Source organism: Mus caroli, unplaced genomic scaffold, assembly GCF_978045245.1.
Source record: "Mus caroli unplaced genomic scaffold, Mus_caroli_1 scaffold_12, whole genome shotgun sequence".
In the NCBI taxonomy this organism is placed as follows: Eukaryota; Metazoa; Chordata; class Mammalia; order Rodentia; family Muridae; genus Mus; species Mus caroli.
In genome coordinates, this window is record NW_028227267.1 from 52,709,376 (window position 1) to 52,730,909 (window position 21,534).

General features: G+C 40.6%; 1 protein-coding gene across 3 annotated transcripts in view; it reads left to right on the forward strand.

Annotated features, from left to right (window-relative positions):
- Nucleotides 1-1,023: 1,023 nt before the first annotated feature.
- The window catches only part of Mphosph8 (M-phase phosphoprotein 8), a 31,692-nt gene continuing 11,181 nt past the window's right edge, over nucleotides 1,024-21,534 (forward strand). For all 3 annotated transcript variants that reach the window (XM_085828671.1, XM_021182004.2, XM_085828672.1), the window contains exons 1-7: nucleotides 1,024-1,328; nucleotides 5,224-5,379; nucleotides 8,536-9,384; nucleotides 11,287-11,383; nucleotides 13,526-13,780; nucleotides 20,165-20,290; nucleotides 20,369-20,457. In XM_085828671.1, coding sequence (XP_085684797.1) covers nucleotides 1,107-1,328; nucleotides 5,224-5,379; nucleotides 8,536-9,384; nucleotides 11,287-11,383; nucleotides 13,526-13,780; nucleotides 20,165-20,290; nucleotides 20,369-20,457 — 1,794 coding nt within the window. In that variant the 5' untranslated portion in view covers nucleotides 1,024-1,106. The remainder of the gene's footprint in view (nucleotides 1,329-5,223; nucleotides 5,380-8,535; nucleotides 9,385-11,286; nucleotides 11,384-13,525; nucleotides 13,781-20,164; nucleotides 20,291-20,368; nucleotides 20,458-21,534) is intronic.

Genomic DNA, 21,534 nt, shown 5'->3' on the forward strand with positions numbered 1-21,534 from the left:
CTCTTGCATCAACCCCGCACCTGCTTCTGATATTTTCAATTCAATAAGCAGCAAGGTAACTTGGGAACACATAGGTGGTTTTGGCTTGGTTTATCAGGTGTGAACGATCCAAATGGGGCCAAGCCAGGCAACCTGGGCTCTATCTTTCGGAGAGAACCAACTTTTACTCAGCTGCTAGAACCAAGCCTCCAACCTTCACCTGCCAGACAAAACGCCCTATCACTGAACTACTTTCAAAGCCCAACAAGTAAATCCCATAAATTACTTGATACAGTGTCTTGCTGTATAGATTGGCCTTAAATTCTTCAAAATCCTCCAGTCTCAGCCTCTTCAGTGCTGGAATTACATGCTTGAGTTACTGGACAGGCCATCTTCTCGTGTGTGTGTGTGTGTGTGTGTGTGTGTGTGTGTGTGCTCGCGCGTGCATTCTCCTGACAGAAGAGAATACATATTGGGGGCATTCTCTCGCTATGTGTGTCCTTGGAAATTAAACTCAGATCCTCATATTTGGCGACCAGGGCCGTAATCTGCTGAACCACCTCCGGGTCCCTATTCTCTATCTTTAAACGCTACTCACTAAAATGAAATATCCCTATAAGCTATATGTAATTGATTGGACCACTGACGCCATATAAGCCAGCCAAAACCATACGAAAGGATTCCTGGGCAGCCATTCCGCACAGGCGGGTCTCGTTAACACTGGGGGTCCCTTTCCCAGAATCCTCATGGTCCCCCTCCGACAATCCAAACAACAGGCCTCCTCACGCAGCGGGCGTCCCCGGCGTTTGGGAGGTGAGGTGCTAGGACCGCCCTTCGCAGTCTCCCCGGGGGGAGCCCTTCCGCTCTTCCCTGAGGCAGCGTTCTTCCTCAGAGTCCATCGACCCGCCCATCCACTTCCCGTGAACTCCCCAGGGAGCCGGGGAGCGCGCCTTTGCGTGATTGGCCGTTCTGTGTGTCAATCCAGAGCTCGGCGCCCACAATTGGCTGGCTTGCCTCACGGTCGAGTCACGCCGCTGGAGCGGATTAGGGCGGAGCGGCAGGCGCGCGGTGCTGTCCCGCTGTGGGTCGCCGGCGGTTTTTCGCGTTGGTTTTGCACTGCGTCCGTGATGGCGGCGCCAGCGGTGGCGGCTGAGGAGAGCACGAGTGCAGCCGCGCTAGTTATGTCAGTTCCCGACAGCGTTGGCCGGTCTCCCGAGTCCGAAGGAGTTGGAGCAGGGGACGAAGAGAAGGACGCGGCCACCAAAGGAACGGTGGCCGTTGGGGACAGCGAGGAGGATGGGGAGGACGTTTTCGAGGTGGAGAGGATCCTGGACATGAAGTGCGAGGGAGTATGTGGGGGCTGAGCGGCCGGACAGGGAGTCTCCGGGGCGGGGACGGCGGGTTGGGAGAATCCGAGTGGGACGCCAAACAGCCTGGAACAGCCTAGGAGGACGGTGGCGGTCCGTAAGCGCAGACTGACATCCTGGAGAGGACCCTGGCCGCAGTGGGTGGAGGATGGATGCGTAGGGAAGTTCTAAGTGTTGTTTTGGCAGAAGAGACGAAGCGGTGACATGGAATGTTGAGAATCGTAGGATGCAAGGCAGCTGGTGGGAGTCTTGTGTGGCCTTCAGCATTCGGGTATACGGTTAGGGCCATGGCTTTCCGTTAGGAAGGACTGGAGGATTCTCTACACCGTTGTCCCAATGTTTTCTAAAAGTAGAAAATGTTCCTTGGCTTAAATTCAGGAAATCCCATTCACACCGAGTGCCCGGGACAGTAAAGGTTTCCCAACCCAAAGTGTCCCTTTTCTGCGCGTTTTATGAGTGTAACGCAAGAGATTTAGAGTAAGCTTGAAAGGAAAATCTTCGCACATCTCGTGCTTGAACACTTAACATCCTCCTTGCTGCGATTGTCGTCCCCGGGAGAAATTCTTAGTCTGTATTTCCAAGGCTTGGGATCCATCTGTTTGTGATACCTTTTCTCCCCTCTCTTCCCTTACCCGAGCTCTGCAGAAAAAGGTGCTTTCTCAGTTCTGTCCTTACGCTCTTACCTCTATTTAAGTCATTGGCTTTTATCTCGGTGTTTGTCTTTTCTGCTCTAGATTGTGGGCTCTTTTAATCAGGGGATGTGGTTTATAATAATGCTTGAATCACGGACACTTAGTCCAGTAACAGCATAGGCAGATTTTGTTGTTGCCGTTATCTGATACCGTGTACTGGACCCAGGGTTTCATGAATGCTAGGCAAGAGCTTTACCACAGAGATCTATCTCACGGCTGCGGGATTATTGAATGAGTAAACGAAATGGGAATTTGGAGAAATGAGAAGATAAGCGCTGGAGATAGGAATCGTGCCTATACGATGGTTTGTTTCTGTTGTATTTTCTGTCATTTGTTATCTGCCATATGCATACTTTCATCTGTTAATTTTTAATCCATTGGCAAACTTTTTTTTTAATGGACTGCTGTTTACCCTGTGCCATGTTGGCTTGATGGTAGAGATTTCTTTAAAGTGGTGCTTTTCTCTGAGAACTCCTGTTTTGCTTTGTTTTGTTTTTGAGACAGGGTTTCTCTGTTTAAACCAGGCTGGCCTTAAAACTCAAAAATGTGCCTGCATCTGCCTCCTGGATGCTGGGATTAAAGACCACCACTGCCTGGCCTGATGGTAGGGTTTTGTTTTTTTTTTTTTTTTTTTTCTTTTTAAAGAAGAACTTCTAGCCTATATTGTTATTTTTATGTATATGGTTGTTCAGCCTTTTTTATGTCTGTCTGTGCATCACATTTGTGAGCCAAGAAGAGAGCATTTGTTCTCCTGGAACTGAAATTGCAAATAGTTGTGAGCTGCCACATGGGTACTGGGAATGGATCCTAAATCCTCTTAGCCACAGAGACAATGGCTCCAGGCTCCCTCTGCATCTGCATACCCAACTTGGTCACTCCCTGCTTTTTGAGGTAGGGTCTTAGAAGTCCGGGCTGACTTAGAGCCTGAGACCTTCCTGCAGTTACTGACACTGGAAAAATTTCATTTCAAGGGAGAGTTAAATAATTGAAACTCACTGTCATTATTATGGAGCTAGAGAGGTAGGGCCAGAATTCAAATCCCCAGAGTCCATGTAAAGTTGGCTGCCAGTTTGTGAACCTGGTGTTCCTGTTGGGAGATGAGACAGGAGAATTACCTGCTGTATTATCTTATTGTGCTGTGTTAAACAACCACAGACCCTGTCTCAAGGTGAAAGACAAGTTCAAGACTGAGTTTATCCTCTAAGGTCTACCAGCAGCAGTGGCACACCTATATCCACACAAGCCTGCACTTGTGAATGGCTAGAAGTGTATTCTGAGAATCAAACTAGGGTCTTCTCTAAGAGCAGTAAGCAGCTTTAATGATTGCTCCAGCTTCTGAAGTCCTTTTCTCCCTCCAAACCCTCCTGTATACCCCTCCTTGCTGTCTTTCAAATTCATGACCTCCATATCTTAAAGAAAAATACATATTTTTTTTAAAAAAGCCAAGCTTGGTGGAGTGGCATACTCCTTTAATACCAGCACTCTCTCCTGTGAATAGATCTCTCCTGTGAGTTTCAGCTGAGCTACTGATTACCTCTGTGATTTTTGACTAATTATTCCATCTACAGTTTTCAGATTAAACTAGAATAAGTAATAGTATCTACTCCATAGGCTATTGTAAAGATTAACTAAGCTATTGAAAGTAGATATTCAGGTAACGTATGGCATTTTGTAAAGCATTTCATGAACCATTCATGAAGCATTGTTTGAACCGTGTGCCTACTTTATATATGCATGTGTATTTTTTTCCCTTTAGATTTTTATTTTATGTACATGTGCACCACATGTGTGCCTTGGACTTAGGTCAGGTCCCCTAGGACTGGAAGTGCAGGTATTGTGAGCCTCCATGTAGGCACTGGGAATCAAACCCAGGTCCAGGTCCTCTTCAAGAGCAGTAAGTACATGTGTTTGGGGTTGGTGGTGGTTGTTGTTGTTTTGAGACAGTTCTCACAGTGTAGCTCAGGATTGCCTGAAACTTGCTATAAAGCATAGGCTTGCCTCGGATTCCACAGCTGTCTAATCTACTTTTCCTCAAAGGACTGTAGCTGTGTAACACCATACCCAGCAGCATACTTGATTTTATTTTTAAAGATTTATTATTTATTTGTATGTGTTTGTGGCTTTGGAGACCAGAAGAGGTGGATCTCCTCTGAAGCTGCAGCTGGTAGTGAGCTGCCTCATGGTGCTGGCATCCAAAAGGGCTCTTAACTGTTAAGCTATGTATGTCTCTTGCCCCCAGGTGCCATTTTGTCAGTCCTGTCTTTCAGTGTGGTATCTGGGGCTCTTACCTCTCAGGTTGTCAGGTTTATGCCGGAAGCTCCTTGCCCTGCTAAGCATTGTGCTGCTCTCCGGCCCCCTTTAAATTTCACCTCTGCTTGAGAATAACATTGTCAGAGAAGTACAAGTGTACCGTTGCTTTACTTTTTAAAAAAATCTAAACAAGCTACGTGTTGCACACTTTTTTTTTTAAAGATTTATTTATTTATTATATGTAAGTACACTGTAGCTGTCTTCAGACACTCCAGAAGAGGGCATCAGATTTTGTTACGGATGGTTGTGAGCCACCATGTGGTTGCTGGGATTTGAACTCTGGACCTTTGGAAGAGCAGTCGGCGCTCTTAAACCACTGAGCCATCTCACCAGCCCCGTGTTGCACACTTTTAATCCCAGCACTCAGGCATGTTGCTTACACAGGCAAAAACCCTGTCTTAAAAAAAAAGAAAGCAAAAAAAAAAAATCTAAACAATGTTGCTTATATGATAGAATAGTCTCCATTTACTAAATGTCATCCAGTGCCTTGCCAGGTTTTTGTTGTATTTTAAGAGTACACATTGCTTTATAATCAGAAAAAGACATCAGTCTTGGTCTTTTGTGGAGGAGTTTTTTGTTTGTTTGTTTGTTTTTTAGACAAGGTTTCTCTGTGTAGCCCTGGTTATCCTTAGAGAGCCACTTGCTTCTACCCTGCTTTCCCTTCAAGTGCTGAGATTAAAGTTTTGGGCCCCAGGTGCCTGACAATTTTTTTTCTGTGTAGTGCTGGTTGTCTTGGAACTAACTCAGTGACCAGGCATACTCCAGTTTGATGTTAATTCTCATTTTGATGCAGTTTTCAAGTTCTCTTGCTCTCCACAGCTGAATGGGTTTGAAATTTTAATCAGTAATGTGTCTGTTTTTAATCTCTGCTATAGGGTAAGAATCTTTATAAAGTTCGGTGGAAAGGATATACATCTGAAGATGATACCTGGGAGCCTGAGGTTCATCTGGAGGACTGTAAGGAAGTTCTTCTTGAATTCAGGAAGAAACTTGCTGAGAACAAAGCTAAAGCAGTCAGGAAAGATATTCAGGTATCAAGTTTTATCTCTCTCTTTTTTTTTTTTTGGTTTGCTATTTATAATCTTATGTATACAGAGTATGTGTAGTAAACAATTTATGAAAAATACAGTGTCCAGCATTTCTTTTATGAATTCCATTTTGCTTACAGACTGCTTCTGGTGATTTTGTTCAACTCTTGTTTTCTAACCTATGGTTCTATTTGACAGACAAGTATAGTTTGTATATTGTTAGTCAGCTTATACTGTAATGAAATACCTAGCATAATTTAAAAATAAGTTTTAATTTTGTTTTATAGTTCTAAGGAGTTAGTCTACCTCTGGATGCCTCTGATGGGAGGCACCAGAGTACTATAAGCTCCTTGTTTTCACAAGCCAGGAAGCACAAAAGAAACCAGGGTCCCCAGTCCTCTTGGAGGTTTTCACAAATGAACTAAAAATTTCTTATTAAGCTTCTCCTCCCTAAGATCCACCAAGCTGAGGTGGGAGGCAAAAACAGGCAGATCTCTCTGAGTTTGAGGCCAGCCTGGTTTACAGAGCTAGTTCTAGGACGGCTAAGGGTAACAAAGAAACCTTGTCTTAGGAAAAAAGAAAGATTTCCCCTCCTCCTATTTGTTAGTGCTACCCTAGGGACCAACCCTTTAACACATGGACCTTTAATCTCAGCATTCAAATTTCAGCAGATATGAATGTTGGCTATTAAGTTGGGGTATGTTTGTAATCCCAGTAATCAGAACAATTAGGCAGAAGGATTACTGAGAAAGAAGGTCTGCCAGGGCTGCATAATGGGACCCTATCTCAAGGACAAAGAGTAGGGGTATACTCAGTGATACAAAGCCCTGGATTCAGGCTCCAGGGCTGTTCTGAGGAGTGGGGGTGAGAAACATAAAAGTGAAGGAGCACACAGACAGAAATCATAATTTTGTATTTTCCAATGATGTGAGCAACTATTCTTTATGTGTGGAGATTATTGCCATAATTATTTATTTTGTTCTAGTTCATAGTATTGTTAGATGGTAACACAAAGATTCATATCATACTTAAATTTGTGTTATTAACCTGTCTTCATTTAATCTTTCTGTAGTTAAATAATTCTTGTTTGTTTGTTTATTTTTCTGAGACAAGGTTTCTCTGTGTAGCCCTGGCTATCCTGGAACTCACTCTGTAGACCAGGCTGGCCTTGAACTCAGAAGAAATCCGCCTGCCTCTGTCTCCCTACTGCTGGGATTAAAGGCATGTGCCACCAATGCCTAGCTAAATAATTCTTTCTTGACACAGTCTCATAAGGTAGCCCTGGCTGGCCTAGAACTCAAGCTAGCTTGGAACTCAGAGATACCTGCCTCAGCTTTTTGAATGCTGAGATTAAAGGTCTTCATTACCATGCCTGGCTTTGGTTTTGAGACAGAGTTTTTACTCTGTGTCTCTGGTTAGTCTGGAACCATGTAGATCAAGCTAGCCTTGAACTTAAGATTCTCCCGCCTTTGCCTCCTGAGTGTTGGAATTACAGGTAGTATAGTATACCTAGTGTATTAGTCAGGGTTTAACTACTGTGAGCAGACACCATGACCAAGTCTTAAAAAGGACAACATTTAATTGGGGTTGGCTTACAGGTTCAGAGGTTCAGTCTATTATCATCAAGGCAGGAGCATGGCAGCATCCAGGCAGGCATGGTACAGGAGGAGCTGAGAGTTCTACATCTTTATCCGAAAGCTGCTATGAGGAAACTCACTTCCAGGCAGTTAGGGTGAGGGTCTTAAAGCCCACGCTCACGCCCACAGGGACAAACCTATTCGAACAAGACCACACCTCCAATAGTGCCACTTCTAGGCTAGGCATACTCAAACCACCACACCTAGCAAAATTAAATAGTTTTTAATCCCCTTTCCTCATTTTGTTATGTTTTTTGGCAGTGTTGTATATTAAGCTGATATTTTACAATAGAGCTAAACCTTCAAGTCCCAACCACTTCAGGTTGTGTGTGGCATATGTGTGTGGGCATCTGTTGTGCTCTTGTTATTATTATGTAAAGGTTCATATAGGTGCAAAAGACTTTTTGTTTGAATTGCTCACCAGTGCTATCACATTCTCTTACCTTTTCAATCTTGGTGACACTGTAGGAAAACATTTTTCCATCCTTTCTGTTAATTTATTTGCTATAAGACAGTTTTGGAAAATGAGTAATGAAATTAGTTTGCTCAAGTTTTTTGTTGTTGTTTATACAAATATTTATTTCTGAGACTGGATTTCTGTACAGCCCTGGCTGTCCTAGAACTTGCTTTGTAGAGCAAGCTGCCCTTGAACTCAGAGAACCCTTGTCTCTGCCTCTGAGTGCTGGGATTAAGGGCATGCAAAAGGCATGCACCACGATACCTGGTTAAATATCCTATTCTTGAGCTTCTTTTTAGAGTAAGAAAACAGTTCAGTATGAACTAGTTAAGATTATATAATACAAATCAGCCAGATAGGTAAGATTTCTATGTTGTTAGTGTGCTTGTTCCATATAACTTACATAGAACAAGTTTAAGAAGCCCTAGAAGCCCTAGAAGCCCTAGAAGAAGGGCTGAGCTTGCTGTTTGTTATACCTGATGACCTGGGTTTAATTCTCAGACATTATCACTTGGTGAAAGGAACAAAAGTCAGTTGATCCTCTGACCCCTGCATTCACGCTTACACATAAAAATAAATAATTAAAAAATTCAGTTAGAGCCCATTGATACATTAGACTGTTACTTCTTTTTTTTTTTTTTTTTTTTTTTTTTTGGTTTTTCGAGACAGGGTTTCTCTGTGTAGCTCTGGCTGTCCTGGAACTTACTTTGTAGACCAGGCTGGCCTTGAACTCAGAAATCCGCCTGCCTCTGCCTCTGCCTCCCGAGTGCTGGGATTAAAGGCGTGCGACACCACGCCCGTCTTAGACTGTTACTTCTTAACTCAGTTTGATGATTCTGTTTGATACCACTGGAAGCACTGACATTTTTCTTCTTTATGTCTCCTTCTTAAATTGACATTCCTTACCTCTGAGTCTTATTTGCTAGGTCAGAAATATAAGTAATACACATGTTAAATTTAAAGAAAGTCAATTTTGCTACAAATGTTTACATTAGATTTTATTAGTACTGCCTCTTAAAACTCTTGAACTTATGTTAGTGTTTTAACCTTTTCTGTTTTTTATAGAGACTATCTTTAAACAATGACATATTTGAGGCAGACAGTGATAGCGACCAGCAAAGTGACACAAAAGAAGATATTTCACCAAGGAAGAAAAAGAAAAAAATAAAGTGCAAAGAAGAGACAAGTCCAGAAGATCTGAGGAAAAAAAGGACAAAAATGGGAAAACTAAAAGACAAGTTCAAGACAGAGCTGGAGAGCACCTCTGAAATATTAGGTTTCGATGTAAAGACGAAGAAAAGAATTTGGGAAGTCAAGGAAGAATTAAAGGACTCCAAAAAGCCCAAAAAGGATGAAATAAAGGAAACCAAGGAATTAAAGAAAGCTAATAAAAGGGCTGAAGTAAGAGATTTAAAGATTAAAATAAGAGAAGATGTCAAAGAGAACCGAAAAACAAAAAAAGAGAGATATATAGAATCTCCGCTGGAGTCTGAATCACCTAATGATTCCCTCATTCTAGAGGATGACAGTGAAGACTTTATTTCTGACAACAGAGAAGAGAATCAGAATGTGAGAAGTGTAAGAGATAAGACAGCACAGGATACAGTACAAGAGGGTATTTTTGAGAAACATCTGGATGACCTTATAAGTATTGAAGAGGATGCTGGTACCCGAGTTAGAAGGAAGAAGACAAAGCCAAGAAAGTTTGAGGAACCAAAAGAGATCAAGAAGCTTGAAAGCACGAATGCCTTTTTAGAAAGGAGAGCAATACCCAAAAAGCAAAGAAACCAAGACAAGAGCATAAGTAACCTAGAGTTAAATAAGTTACCATCACCTGTGTTTGCCCAAACCCTGAAAAGTTCCAGACTGAGTGGGGAAGAGAAGAGCCTAAAGTCCCCTGACTTGGCAGAAGAGGTAAGGTTGGTGGAGAACTTGAAGAGTACAGATATGGTTGGTACAGATTATTACTTGCATGGTTGTTGTATGCAACAACCATGCAAGTAATGTGGTTAGGAACTTTCACAAGGAATGACAAAGGAAACAGTCAAACTAGAATAAAGGGTGACTCAGGTAGTTATTAAATACGGTGGCATTGAGGATGCCTGTGTGTGCTCAAATATTAAGCACCGGAACCCCAAGTTTACCTTTTAGTTTGTGCCTTGTTTTTTTTTTTTTTTGTTTTGTTTTCACAAGACAAACCCCTGAGTTATTTTCTTAACAAAAGTCACAATTTTTGTAGATTTGTGCAGCATTTTATAGTCAGGCCTATCAGCTTCATCATCTTACTAATTTCATTTGGGGTATGTATGTTCTCTATTTTAAAAATACTGAGAGTTTGATACAGTGCACCTTGATCTTATTCCCTTCTACTCTTTCCCTGACTTCTTCCAGATCCACTTTTACCTCTCCTTTCACCCAGCTTGTGGGTTTTTGTTTTGTTTTGTTTTGTTTTAGCTTCATCATGTCTAGTTTGTATTGTCCATATACTGAATGTGGGGCCATCTTCAGGTACATGGTAGATTTACCAGTAGCCACACACACCCTTAAAGAAAACCTCCTAAAAACTATCCAATAATCAGCTCCATAGCTCCTTATTTAGGAGTGGAACTTAGTGGCTCCTTTCCCATTTCATGTTAAAATGTTGACTAGCTTGATCTTGTGTCTATCATACTTCCTCCCTGCTCCTCTCTAACAAAATGTCTTACACTATAGCCCAGGCTAGCCTTGAGCTGATCCTCTGGCTCCTCCTTCCTGGGTGTTAGGAGTTGAAGTTACGTTTGGCTTTCACTGTTTTGGGGGGGAGGGCGGTGATAAGATTGATTTGTATGGCTTGGCAGTAGTAGTGCCTGGTGGTAGTACCCACCTGTAATCCAGTGCTCAGGAGGCAGAGGCAGGGGGATCTCTGAGTTCAAAGCCAGCCTGGTCTACAGAGTGAGTGCCAGGACAGCCAGGGCTTCACTAGAGAAACCTGTCTTAAAAAACAAACAAGCCAGGCGTGGTGGCGCACGCCTTTAATCCCAGCACTCGGGAGGCAGAGGCAGGCGGATTTCTGAGTTAGAGGCCAGCCTGCTCTACAAAGTGAGTTCCAGGACAGCCAGGGCTACACAGAGAAACCCTGTCTCGAAAAAACAAACAAACAAACAAATGCACAAAAACAATAAAAGATTTCTAGATTTATTGGTATGAATGTTTTATTTGCATATATGTACATGTGCCACGTGTGCCTGGTGCCCAGAGGGTCCAGAAAAAGGCAGCATATAGCCGTTGCGTGCTGGGAACTGAACCCAGGTTCTTTCTAAGAGCACCAAGCACTCTTAACATCTGCGCCATCACATCACTGCAGCCCCAAGGTAGTTTTTATAGAGTTTAATTTTGTAGCAATTTAGTTTTTATTATATTCACAGTGACATTTTCATATCTGTATATAATGAATTACAAGGTTTTTTGTTGTTATTGTTGTTTTTTATTTGAAATAAGGTCTCACTGCATGACTGAGCTGGCCTTGAATTTATGTTGATCTGTCCCTGCCACCCTAGTGCTAAGATTAAAGGTTTACACTATCATGTAAATGTATATTCAAACATTTTAAGTAATAGATTCTTAAAAGAAAATGGAGAAACAAAGTATTGGGTTTTGGGTTTCATTTCCTATGGCTTAGCATGTCTGCAGAATAATCTTGGTGGCGGGAGGGAGCAGTGGGAGGAACATTGAATAATCAGCTGTGTGCTCAGGCATGTGTACAATATTTTGGTTTGCAAATATTACAGTATCAACTCTTTATCTTTTATTTTTTGTTTTGCATTCATTATTCTTTAGGAGAAAGAGAAAAAAAATGAACCCAAAGGAAAATACCAGAAAAGGTATGATTTGGACAAAGAAGAAAAAGCCAGAAAAGAGCCAAAGGTATTAAAATGTAAGTACAAAAATTAAAATAGTTCCATGTTCATTGTCATTGTTAAAAAAATTATTAATTGATTTTATGTGTATTATGTGTACACCTGGGTGTGTGTGTGTGTGTGTGTGTATATATATATATATATGTGTGTGTGTATGTGTGTGTGTGTTTTTGAGTCTTGCATTAAGAGCAAAATTTTCTTCTTAATACTTTCATACGGGCTTAAGTTTAATTTGGGGGCATTTCAGAGTTCTCTCGTGTCTCAGTGCATATGTGTGGTATATGCAGATGTGTGTGTGCATTTGCCCAGTGCATATGTATGTCTGATATGTTGTAAAGGTTGAATGTCTCTTTTCTGAAATATTTGGGACCAAAAATGTTTCTGATTCCTCTTCCTGGTTCAATGAAATTTATATGTACATATAATAAGATTTTTTAAGAATAGGCCCAAGTTTAAATTCAAATTTTGTTTTATATGTACATTATATGCACTCCTTTGTAATACTATGATGTTTTTAGTGTTCCAGTGTTTTTGAGTCTTGCATTAAGAGCAAAATTTTCTTCTTAATACTTTCATACGGGCTTAAGTTTAATTTGGGGGCATTTCAGAGTTCTCTCGTGTCTCAGTGCATATGTGTGGTATATGCAGATATGTGTGTGTGCATTTGCCCAGTGCACTCAGAAGGCCGGAGGAGGACATGGGATTCCCTGCTCAGTTACTTTTCACTTAGCCACTGCTTCTGAAGGTGTGCTGACAGTTAGCAAGCTCAAGCAATCCACTTGTCCACACTCCACATAGTTCTAGAGTTTCAGATACTTAACATGTCTAGCTTTTTATATTTGGGGTATCTGAACTCAGGTCTCATGATTGCACAAGGCTTCTTACATGTTATGCCATTTCTTCAGCTTTCCTGATTTCAGGTATTTTGTTGTTTTGTTCTTTCAAGGCTGGCCTCAAACTTCCAGAGCCCCACCTGCCTGCCTTTGCATCTGAGATTAATGAGGTGCACTATCATACCAGGCCAGCCATGCACATTTTTTTAATACTTTTTTCCTTACTATGTTAGAGGTGGAACTCAGGGTCTTGTTCATGCTAAGCGAATGCTTAGCTGCATCTAAAGTTGTAAAAGTAGATTTCATTTTAGGTCTAGACTTGGACATGGCAGTAGTGATGCTATCTCAGTGGCTCATACATAAAGTGCTATAAGAACTGCATCTATTTGAACAGTACAGAAAGCACTTATTACATTTCAGAGATTTGTTGGAGATATAAAATACTGTCAAATTAATATCTGGGCAAGATGTTCAGGGTAAACACTGCTGTTACTGAACTACTGTGATTGTGACAAAGGACTACTAAAAGAGGGACTCTCAGTGATCCTTGTCACACCTTACCTTTAGAAAGACACACTAGAGCTTGTGCAGAAGTTGTTTCTGGTGCTGAATGGGGAAAAGAGCATGGTGAAGAGCACTGCCCATGTACCTGATAAAGCTACAAAATTCCCCCAGCCTTTAACTACGAATGGAATGCAAGAAAAACTAGGTATATAGATTAATAATAACATGTGTGCTTACCATACAAGGTCCTACCTAGGTTCTATCTTGAGCACCAAAAAGCTAGAGTGAGGAAGTAGGAAAAATCTGTAAAGTACTAGAGAATTTGGAAGAACTTTTGTTCAGTGCTGGTTACATAGGTTTTTATTACCAGGGATATTGGAAACCAGTACGCCTCGTGCATGAAATAAATAGTAGTTCCATTGAGGAAAAAAAACATGTACTTGAAATTGGCATACAGGATTAGGGAGCTGGTCTGGTAGAGTGTATCCAGCATACACAGGGGAATCAATTACCCCATCCCCCAAAAGGACAGGAAGAAGGAAGGAAGGAAGGAAGGAAGGAAGGAAGGAAGGAAGGAAGGAAGGAAGGAGAAGTTACTCAAGTAGATGTGAATACTTCTTTGTCACAGCTCTCTGGATACTGAACAGCCAAAAGGACTAGTTAAGATGACTTTGTGACTTTGATAGTAAATCTTACTGATACAGAACTAAAGTAAGTATTATTAAAACTACAAAAACCATACTTACTCAATATGAGTACAGATTTTCTTTTGATTGTAACATAAATTTGCGACTTACAGTTAACCATTGACTTATTTTTTAGCATTTAAGGAAATCAGAAATGCATTTGATTTATTTAAAAAAACAACAGAAGAAAAAAATGATGTTCTTGAGAATAATTCAAAAAGAGAAGATGTATCACTGGATTCTAAAATTATAAATGATAACAAAACCAAGGACAAGTGTTCACTTAAAGAAAAAAGAAATACTCGAGATGAGACTGACACTTGGGCATACATTGCTGCAGAAGGGGATCAGGAAGTTTCAGACAGTGTATGCCAGACAGATGAGACGTCTGGTAAGTTTGATTGGCATTGCTCACGTAGTGATTTCAGAATGCGCCCACATTATCTACTTTTCTCTCAGAATATAGTAATTTTATTTGAATCTGCTGAGTAACTTTTAATATTGAAGACTCAAGTCATTCTTTGACATCTAAATGCTCTAAAATTTTCTAATACACTTATAAAGATTTCTGTTTTCCAGCTTGTTTGTTTGCTTTTTCAAGACAAGGCTTTCTCTGTAGCCTTGTCTGTCCTGGAACTCACTCTATAGACTAGGCCAGCTTTGATCTCATAGAGATCTCTGCATCATGAATGCTGGGATAAAGACATGCCACCACCACCCAGCTCAGTTCAATCTTTTATCTTGAGCTTTCATTCCAAAATGATCATATAAAAACTGTGTATGGTGAGTGACACCAGCCCTTAGTAGGTAGTGGCAAGAAGACAGAGACTTCAAGGTCATCCTTAGCCACATAGGGAGTTCAGGATCCTCCTAGCTCTACATCCTAAGTGTTGGAACAGGAGATGTGTACCATCATTCCCTGCTAGGTTTTTTTTTTGTTTGTTTGGTTTGGTTTGGTTTTGGTTTTTCCAGACAGGGTTTCTCTGTGTAGCCCTGGCTGTCCTGCATCTCACTCTGTAGACCAGGCTGGCCTTGAACTCAGAAATCTGCCTGCCTCTGCCTCCCAAGTGCTGGGATTAAAGGTGTGTGCCACCACTGCCCAGGTTGGTTTTTTGGTTTTTTTTGGGTTTTGTTTGTTTGTTTGTTTGTTTTACTGCTGTTTATTTTAAACTTTACAGAAAATAGCTATAAATGAGACTATATTGTAAATGTTATCCTGGGAACATTTCAAGAAGGGAAGGATCTTGTGTAAAATACAAAATACAAATGGTATGGGAAGAAGGAGTTTAAAGGTGTACCTGTAGATAAGTACAAATGAAATAGCTTGATCTTATATGAAATTATTTAATCTGTGAATCTCAAGAAATAGTTTAAAATATTTTTCTATAAGTACATATTTTTTTATTTTGTTGAGACAGGGTCTCAACTACATAGCCCTTGTTGGTCTGGAAATACTGTGTTGATGAGACTGGACCTTCAGCTTACAGAAATCCTCCTGTCTCTGACTCCCAAGTTGATTTATTTGTAAGCGTGTTATACTTCACACCCCTCCCCTTGTGTGTTTATGTGTGTGCATGCACACACGTTGAATGCCTGATGCTCAAGAATGTCAGAAGAGGGCACTGGTTCTGAAAACTGAACCTGATCCTATACCCTCTGTAAGAGCAGCAAGTACTCTTAATCATTGAGCCATCTCTCCAGCCCCATAGTGACTGTAAAAAGTAGTTCAGAATATATAACACTAGATTTTCTAAACCCTCATCTCCAGATCAGTTTTGTATAACAGACTTTTGTGGAAGGATTGTTTTTGTATTGAGATGGGGTCTTGTATGACCCAGACTTCCTTCAGATTCCTAAGCCTACCACAGCAATTGTAACACCATTCCAGTAACTTCCAAGCAACATGTAATACTTAAAAAGATTGCTAAAAAATTTTAAGACATAAGATATGTATGGAGAAAATTGTAAAACATTTGATGCCTAGCTTCTGTGAAGACCTGGGTTTGATACTCAGCACTGTAAAGAACCTATTAAAATCTTTGATTGCTATTTTTATTAATAGAAAAGTGTTTTACACATTTGTCATTTACTTCAAACTGCATCATCCAGTTAGAATAAAACCACCTAGCATTGGCTAGAGATCTGGCATTGGTACAGTGCAGAGTCCTAGCATTGGCTAGAGATCTAGCTCAGTGGTACAGTGCAGAGTCCTAGCATTGGCTAGAGATCTAGCTCAGTGGTACAGTGCAGAGTCCTGGCATTGGCTAGAGATCTAGCTCAGTGGTACAGTGCAGAGTCCTGGCATTGGCTAGAGATCTAGCTCAGTGGTACAGTGCAGAGTCCTGGCATTGGCTAGAGATCTAGCTCAGTGGTACAGTGCAGAGTCCTAGCATTGGCTAGAGATCTAGCTCAGTGGTACAGTGCAGAGTCCTAGTTTCCTCCTTCAACATTATAAAAACAAAATAATTTCCCACAGAATTTACAAATACTAACTCATAAGATTTTTTTTAAAGATTTATTTATTTATTATATGTAAGTACATTGTAGCTGTCTTCAGACACTCCAGAAGAGGGCGCCAGATGTCATTACGGATGGTTGTGAGCCACCATGTGGTTGCTGGGAATTGAACTCAGGAACTTTGGAAAAGCAGTCAGTGCTCTTACCCACTAAGCCATCTCTCCAGCCCTAACTCTAAGATTTATATGAAGATTTCAGAAGCTAAATCCAATTATGTCAGTAGTAATCAAAGTCTACTATATAAACTGTAGCAGTTGGATTGGAAAGATGGCTGCCCCTGTAGAGGAGGCAAGGTCCAGTATCCACTTGGCTTCTCATAGCCATCAATAACTCCAGTTCTGTGGGTTCTTAGACCTGGCCTCCAAGGGTAATGCCTTCATTCGACATAGACATACATACAAGCAAAACACATACATGTGCCTTTTTTTTTTTAAAGAAACCTGTATATACTTGACATTAGGAAGATTATTGTATTGCATTATATTATTATTTTAATTAGTACAACAATCATGTGTCAGACCCATGCCTAGCTGTGAGATGGAGAAAAGTGGCAGATGTCAACAGATTTAAGCTGTTAGAACAAACAAGCTCTTGGTTATTATTTCAGGATAGTAGATTATCCCCACACAAACTCTGTACATGGAAAATAGATCCTTAATAGAATAGGGAGATTTAGGTGCTAGTAGTCCTGAGACTGAAGTTTCTGACCTTGGCATAGGGAAAGATTGTAAATGTATGAGCACACCCAGCCATGTACCACTGCACATGTACGCAAGCCAGGGGACATCTTCTAGGAGTGGTGTTTCTCTTTCCACCATGAGATTGGGGTCAGGCTTGCCAAGCAAAGTGCCTCACCCACTGAGCCCTATCTTACTACCTCAAAAGATTTTATGTATATGGGTGTTTTGTCTTGTTGTATGTCTGCATCATGTGTGTGACTAGAGTTCTTGGCAGCTATAAGCTGCCTTGTGGGTGCTGGGCCTTAAACCTTTGATTCTCTGAAGAATAGCCAGTGCTTTGAACTGATGAGCTATCGCTATAGTTCCCACCAGTTTTTTAATACAAAAGTAAAACAGATGCCAACATATGACTTAGCAAGTAAAATTGCTTGTCACCAAGCCTGATGACCTGAGTTGGTGCCCAGGGCCTACATTATGAAGAACACAGGCTATCTGCTGACATTGTGCTTTGCCATGTGTCCACCACTCACCCCCTCCAGCCCCAGAAGTATGAAAACAGTTACAAGAATAATGTTTGAATCTACTAAAGTCATCACAGCTGTTATTTAATAGGGTGGAAACTCAGAAACAGGCAAAACTTCAGTTTTAAGGGTAGATTGTCACCAACTAATTTTACAGAGGGTGTCATTTACCCAGACTCATGATGTAGATAAGACCATAGAGAGCAGCCAGGGATGGTCACAAGCACATAGTAACATTTGGAATCAGTATGCATCCATCGTTCTTTAGTATATACTTTAGTTTTTTTCTTTTTTATTAAAAATCGAGAAAGTGAAATCTATCATTAGGGCTAGAGGTCTCATTGAGTATGGGGTAGAAATGAACAGTGTTGGGATGAACTGAGCCACAGTGGAAGCCAAGCTCTCATAGCTATAGTAAGCTCTGCTAAGATGGATCTTCTTCTATCCTGTTCTGGTTTCTCTCGGTGCAGTGACTGACATTCCTTCCTCTGTGGCCAGGGTTGAGTATAAGGGATTCCACTGTGACTGAGACCTGGTTATGTACCAAGATTAGGGCTCTCTCTCACTTTGATAATTCTCAGAGCTACTTTAAGCGTGTCCTATCTAGGGCTTATTCTTTTACAGGTTAGTGTGTGTCAAGTAGATTAATTGTATGAATATATTATAAAGGTTAGCTTCATAAATATTAGCTAATTGGATTATAGCCACTGCTGTATATTCATAATATGGCCTGCTCAGAGCTACATAACTGGGATACAGAACCAGGGTATGTAGCACCAAAGCTGTACTATTTCTGTGATGCCATACTCTTGGGATTAACAAAGAGTCAGTTTTAATCTAGAGGACTTCAGGAAAAAAAAAAAAAACTTATTTGCACAGTTTTCCAGATTTCCTTTTTTCCGGTAGGTTATCTTCCTAACATGTATGTAGTTTAGAAATTGATTTTTAGCCAGGCAGTGGTGGCACATGCCTTTAATCCCAGCACTTGGGAGGCAGAGACAGGCGAATTTCTGAGCTCGAGGCCAGCCTGGTCTACAGAGTGAGTTCCAGACAGCCAGGGCTACACAGAGAAACCCTGTCTGGAAAAACCAAAAATAAAATAAAATAAAATAAAATAAAAGAAAGAAAAAAAGAAATTGATTTAAAAAAATATTCTATTCTTGCCATCAAGTATTTCTGGTGGGTTTTTAAATGTTTGTTTTATTTTGCTTTTTCCTTGTTTGTTTTCTTAAATACAAGGACTTGTTGTTTTACTCTGATTTGCTTGGAACACATTGTGTAGGCTAGGTTAGCTTCAAATATGTGACGCTCCTCTGGGCTAGCTGTTTGTTGTTGTTTGTTTATTGAGGCTGTCTCACACTGAGCCCAGGTTAATCTTGCCATAGATAAATCTATTGCCTCAGCCTCTGAAGTGTTGGGATTCTAGGTATGAGCCACCAGTCCCTGCTCTGGTTTCATTTTTTTTATTAAAGTAACATGCAGACTATTTAAATTACCCTGAGCATGCAGATCAAGTATGTGTTGCAGTGTAAGAAAGAAACTCTGCATTCTGGTGTTCAGGAGCCTGAGGGCCATTAGCTGTAGGAGTAGAATGTCAGTAGACATGAGATGGGGCTTTGTTGCCCTGTTGGAGCATTTGGCTTCTAACAGTAAGGGAAGCATCATAAACAATGGCTTGTGTTTGTATATAGCCTAGTTTACACAAAATGACTTCATGTAAATGGTTATAAGCAATGTGTATTTAAAAAGAATAAGACAGAAAGACTTACTAGAGCCTTGGAACATAGCTCAAGTTGGTAGAGTGCTTGCTTAGCATGCTCTAGAGTCCTGCGTTCCAGTTCCCTATGCCATACAACTGACTATGGAGGCACATATGTGAAATTCCAGCACTTAGGAGATAGAAGCAGGCCTATCTTCTATCTTAGGCCTAAGGTCAAAGTCATCCTTATATAAAACACTGCTCCTACTCAAATTTATATTTTACAGTTATAGTTTACCTCTAATGTGTGGATATTTATCATTTGCCCAAGAAATTTTAAATTTTAGCAGTGAAGAAAAGATTCAGTTACATACTGACCTGTGTTAAAAGTATACTTATCAGTCTGGAGAGTTCTTTAAAAAAACAAAAACAAACCAAAGTGGGCATATTATACCGAAAGAACTCTATCTTATTACAGAGATATGTGCACTTCTTTGTTCATCGCCTCTCAGCTCATAACAGCTAGGAAATGGAATCAGCCTGGATGCCCATTAGCTGATGGAGAGAGATGAAAATGTGGTACATGGACACAGCAGAATACTACTCAGCTGTAAAGGAGAATGGGATTTTCATGTAAATAAACTAGCAAGGTCACACAGGCACACTCTCTTTCATATGTTCTAGCTTCAGATCTTGTGGGAGTTTATCACAGGGTACATGCAGAAGCCAGAATAGGAACGAGCCCTTTGTTGGGGCCTGCATTTAGGGAGGTTAGTAGAATATAGATGAAGTGAAAGAAAGAGTGGAAAAACTGAAGGCAAGTTGAAGCAGATACCTGAGGAACCAGGGGAAGGCTCAAAGGAGCTGTTTGGGAGCCTGTGGCTCTACAGTTCAAATAGAAAATACAAGAGGGCGTAGTCCAGTATGTGTGCTATGAAAGAGCAGGGTGGGGAGTACTGCAAGATAAGGTTTAAGCTGAGATGGGGGTGAGAGAGAAGGGGTTGGAGTGGGTTAGCCAAATCAAGGAATGTGACTCCACTAGTTTGTAATCTAATTTAAAAAAAAAAAATTGGAGCTAGGCAGTGGTGCCTATACCTTTACTCCCAGAAGTTGAGAAGCAGAGGCAGGCGGATCTCTAGAGTTTGCGGCCAGCCTGGTTTACATCAAGTTCCAGGACAACCAGGGCTACACAAAGAAACCCTGACTTACTCCTACCCCTCAAATAAGATTTAAATGCAGTATATATAAAAGTTTGTTTAAAATGTGACAAGTTTAATAATGTTATGATTTTGTGAGGTTTGTTTGTTTTTATAGTACTCCATAAGAGTGTACGTTAATGATGCCTTTGTGTGTCCCAGATGGCAGGCAACCGGTATTGAGTTTGGGTATGGACCTGCAGTTGGAGTGGATGAAATTAGAAGATTTTCAGAAGCATCTGGATGGGGAAGATGAGCCCTTTATCACAGCAAACAGGATTCCAAATAGTAAGTGATTTGCACATTGTTTGCCTTTTCCACGAATCTAGATTTATAAAATCTAATGTAACTTTCTTTTTATTATAGATTTGTTGAGGGATGCTGTGAAAAATGGAGATTATATTGCTGTGAAGGTTGCACTGAACTCAAATGAAGAATACAACTTGGATCAAGAGGTACTGGGTTTTTTTGTTGTTTTTTTTTTCCAGGAAAAAAAAAATCTCACAAAGCAGCATGGAAACTAGTGTGACACACTATGGTAATTCAGTCATTTTCCTAGGAAAGTAATACGTGCTTACGTCATTTTAAGTGTGCATTAGAGGTCTTAGAATCCCAGCCCTCCAAAATGACTGGTTTAGTATTATCTACTTTTCTGTTGCTCTAATAAAATGCTCTGACCAGAAGCAACTTGAAGGAAGAGTGTATTTGGGCAATCAGTTCTAGCAGGATAAGAGTCCATCCATCATGGCAGGGAGTCTTGTCAGCACCAGGCATAATGTCAGGAGCAGGAAGTGAGACTCACGTCCTCAGACACAAAGGACAAAGCCGAGACAGCAAGACTGTCTCAAAGCTTATCCCCAGTGGCATACTTGCAAGGCTGCACCAATAAATCTTCCTAGACAGTGCCACTAACTGGAAAACCAGTATTTAAAAACTTAAGTATATGGGAGACATTTCTCACTCAACCCCTGTCTGGGGATTTATCTTAAGTTGCAGTGGTAAGTAGTATAAAAGAACTTCTGTTTTATGTGGCTATTTTTTTATTTTTTAAATTTATTTAAATTTTTATTTTATGTGTATTAGTGTTTTGCCTGGATGTATGTCTGTGTGAGAGTTTCAAATTTTGGAGTTAAAGATGGTTGTGAGCTGCCATGTGGTTGCTGGGAATTGAACCCAGGTCCTCTGGAAGAGCAGCCAATGCTCTTAACCACTGAGCCATCTCTGCAGACCAATGTATATTTTGATCATAGCTCATATATACCAATTGTCCAGCTTTTTATTTTCACTCAGGGTTTTTCATACCTATGTGTGTGAGATTTTTGTTTTTGTTTTTACATGGGAGTGTATTAGAGTCCTTTTCCTCTAGTTTTTAGGTAAACCAATGAATTTTGGGGAAAATTTTTTCTTTTGAAATAGAGTCTCATTATATAACCCAGACTAGCCTTGAATTATTGGTGATTTTATTACCTACATTTCTCAAATAGACCTGGCTCTAGTAATTTTTACATTTACATAGGTTATATCTATTGATG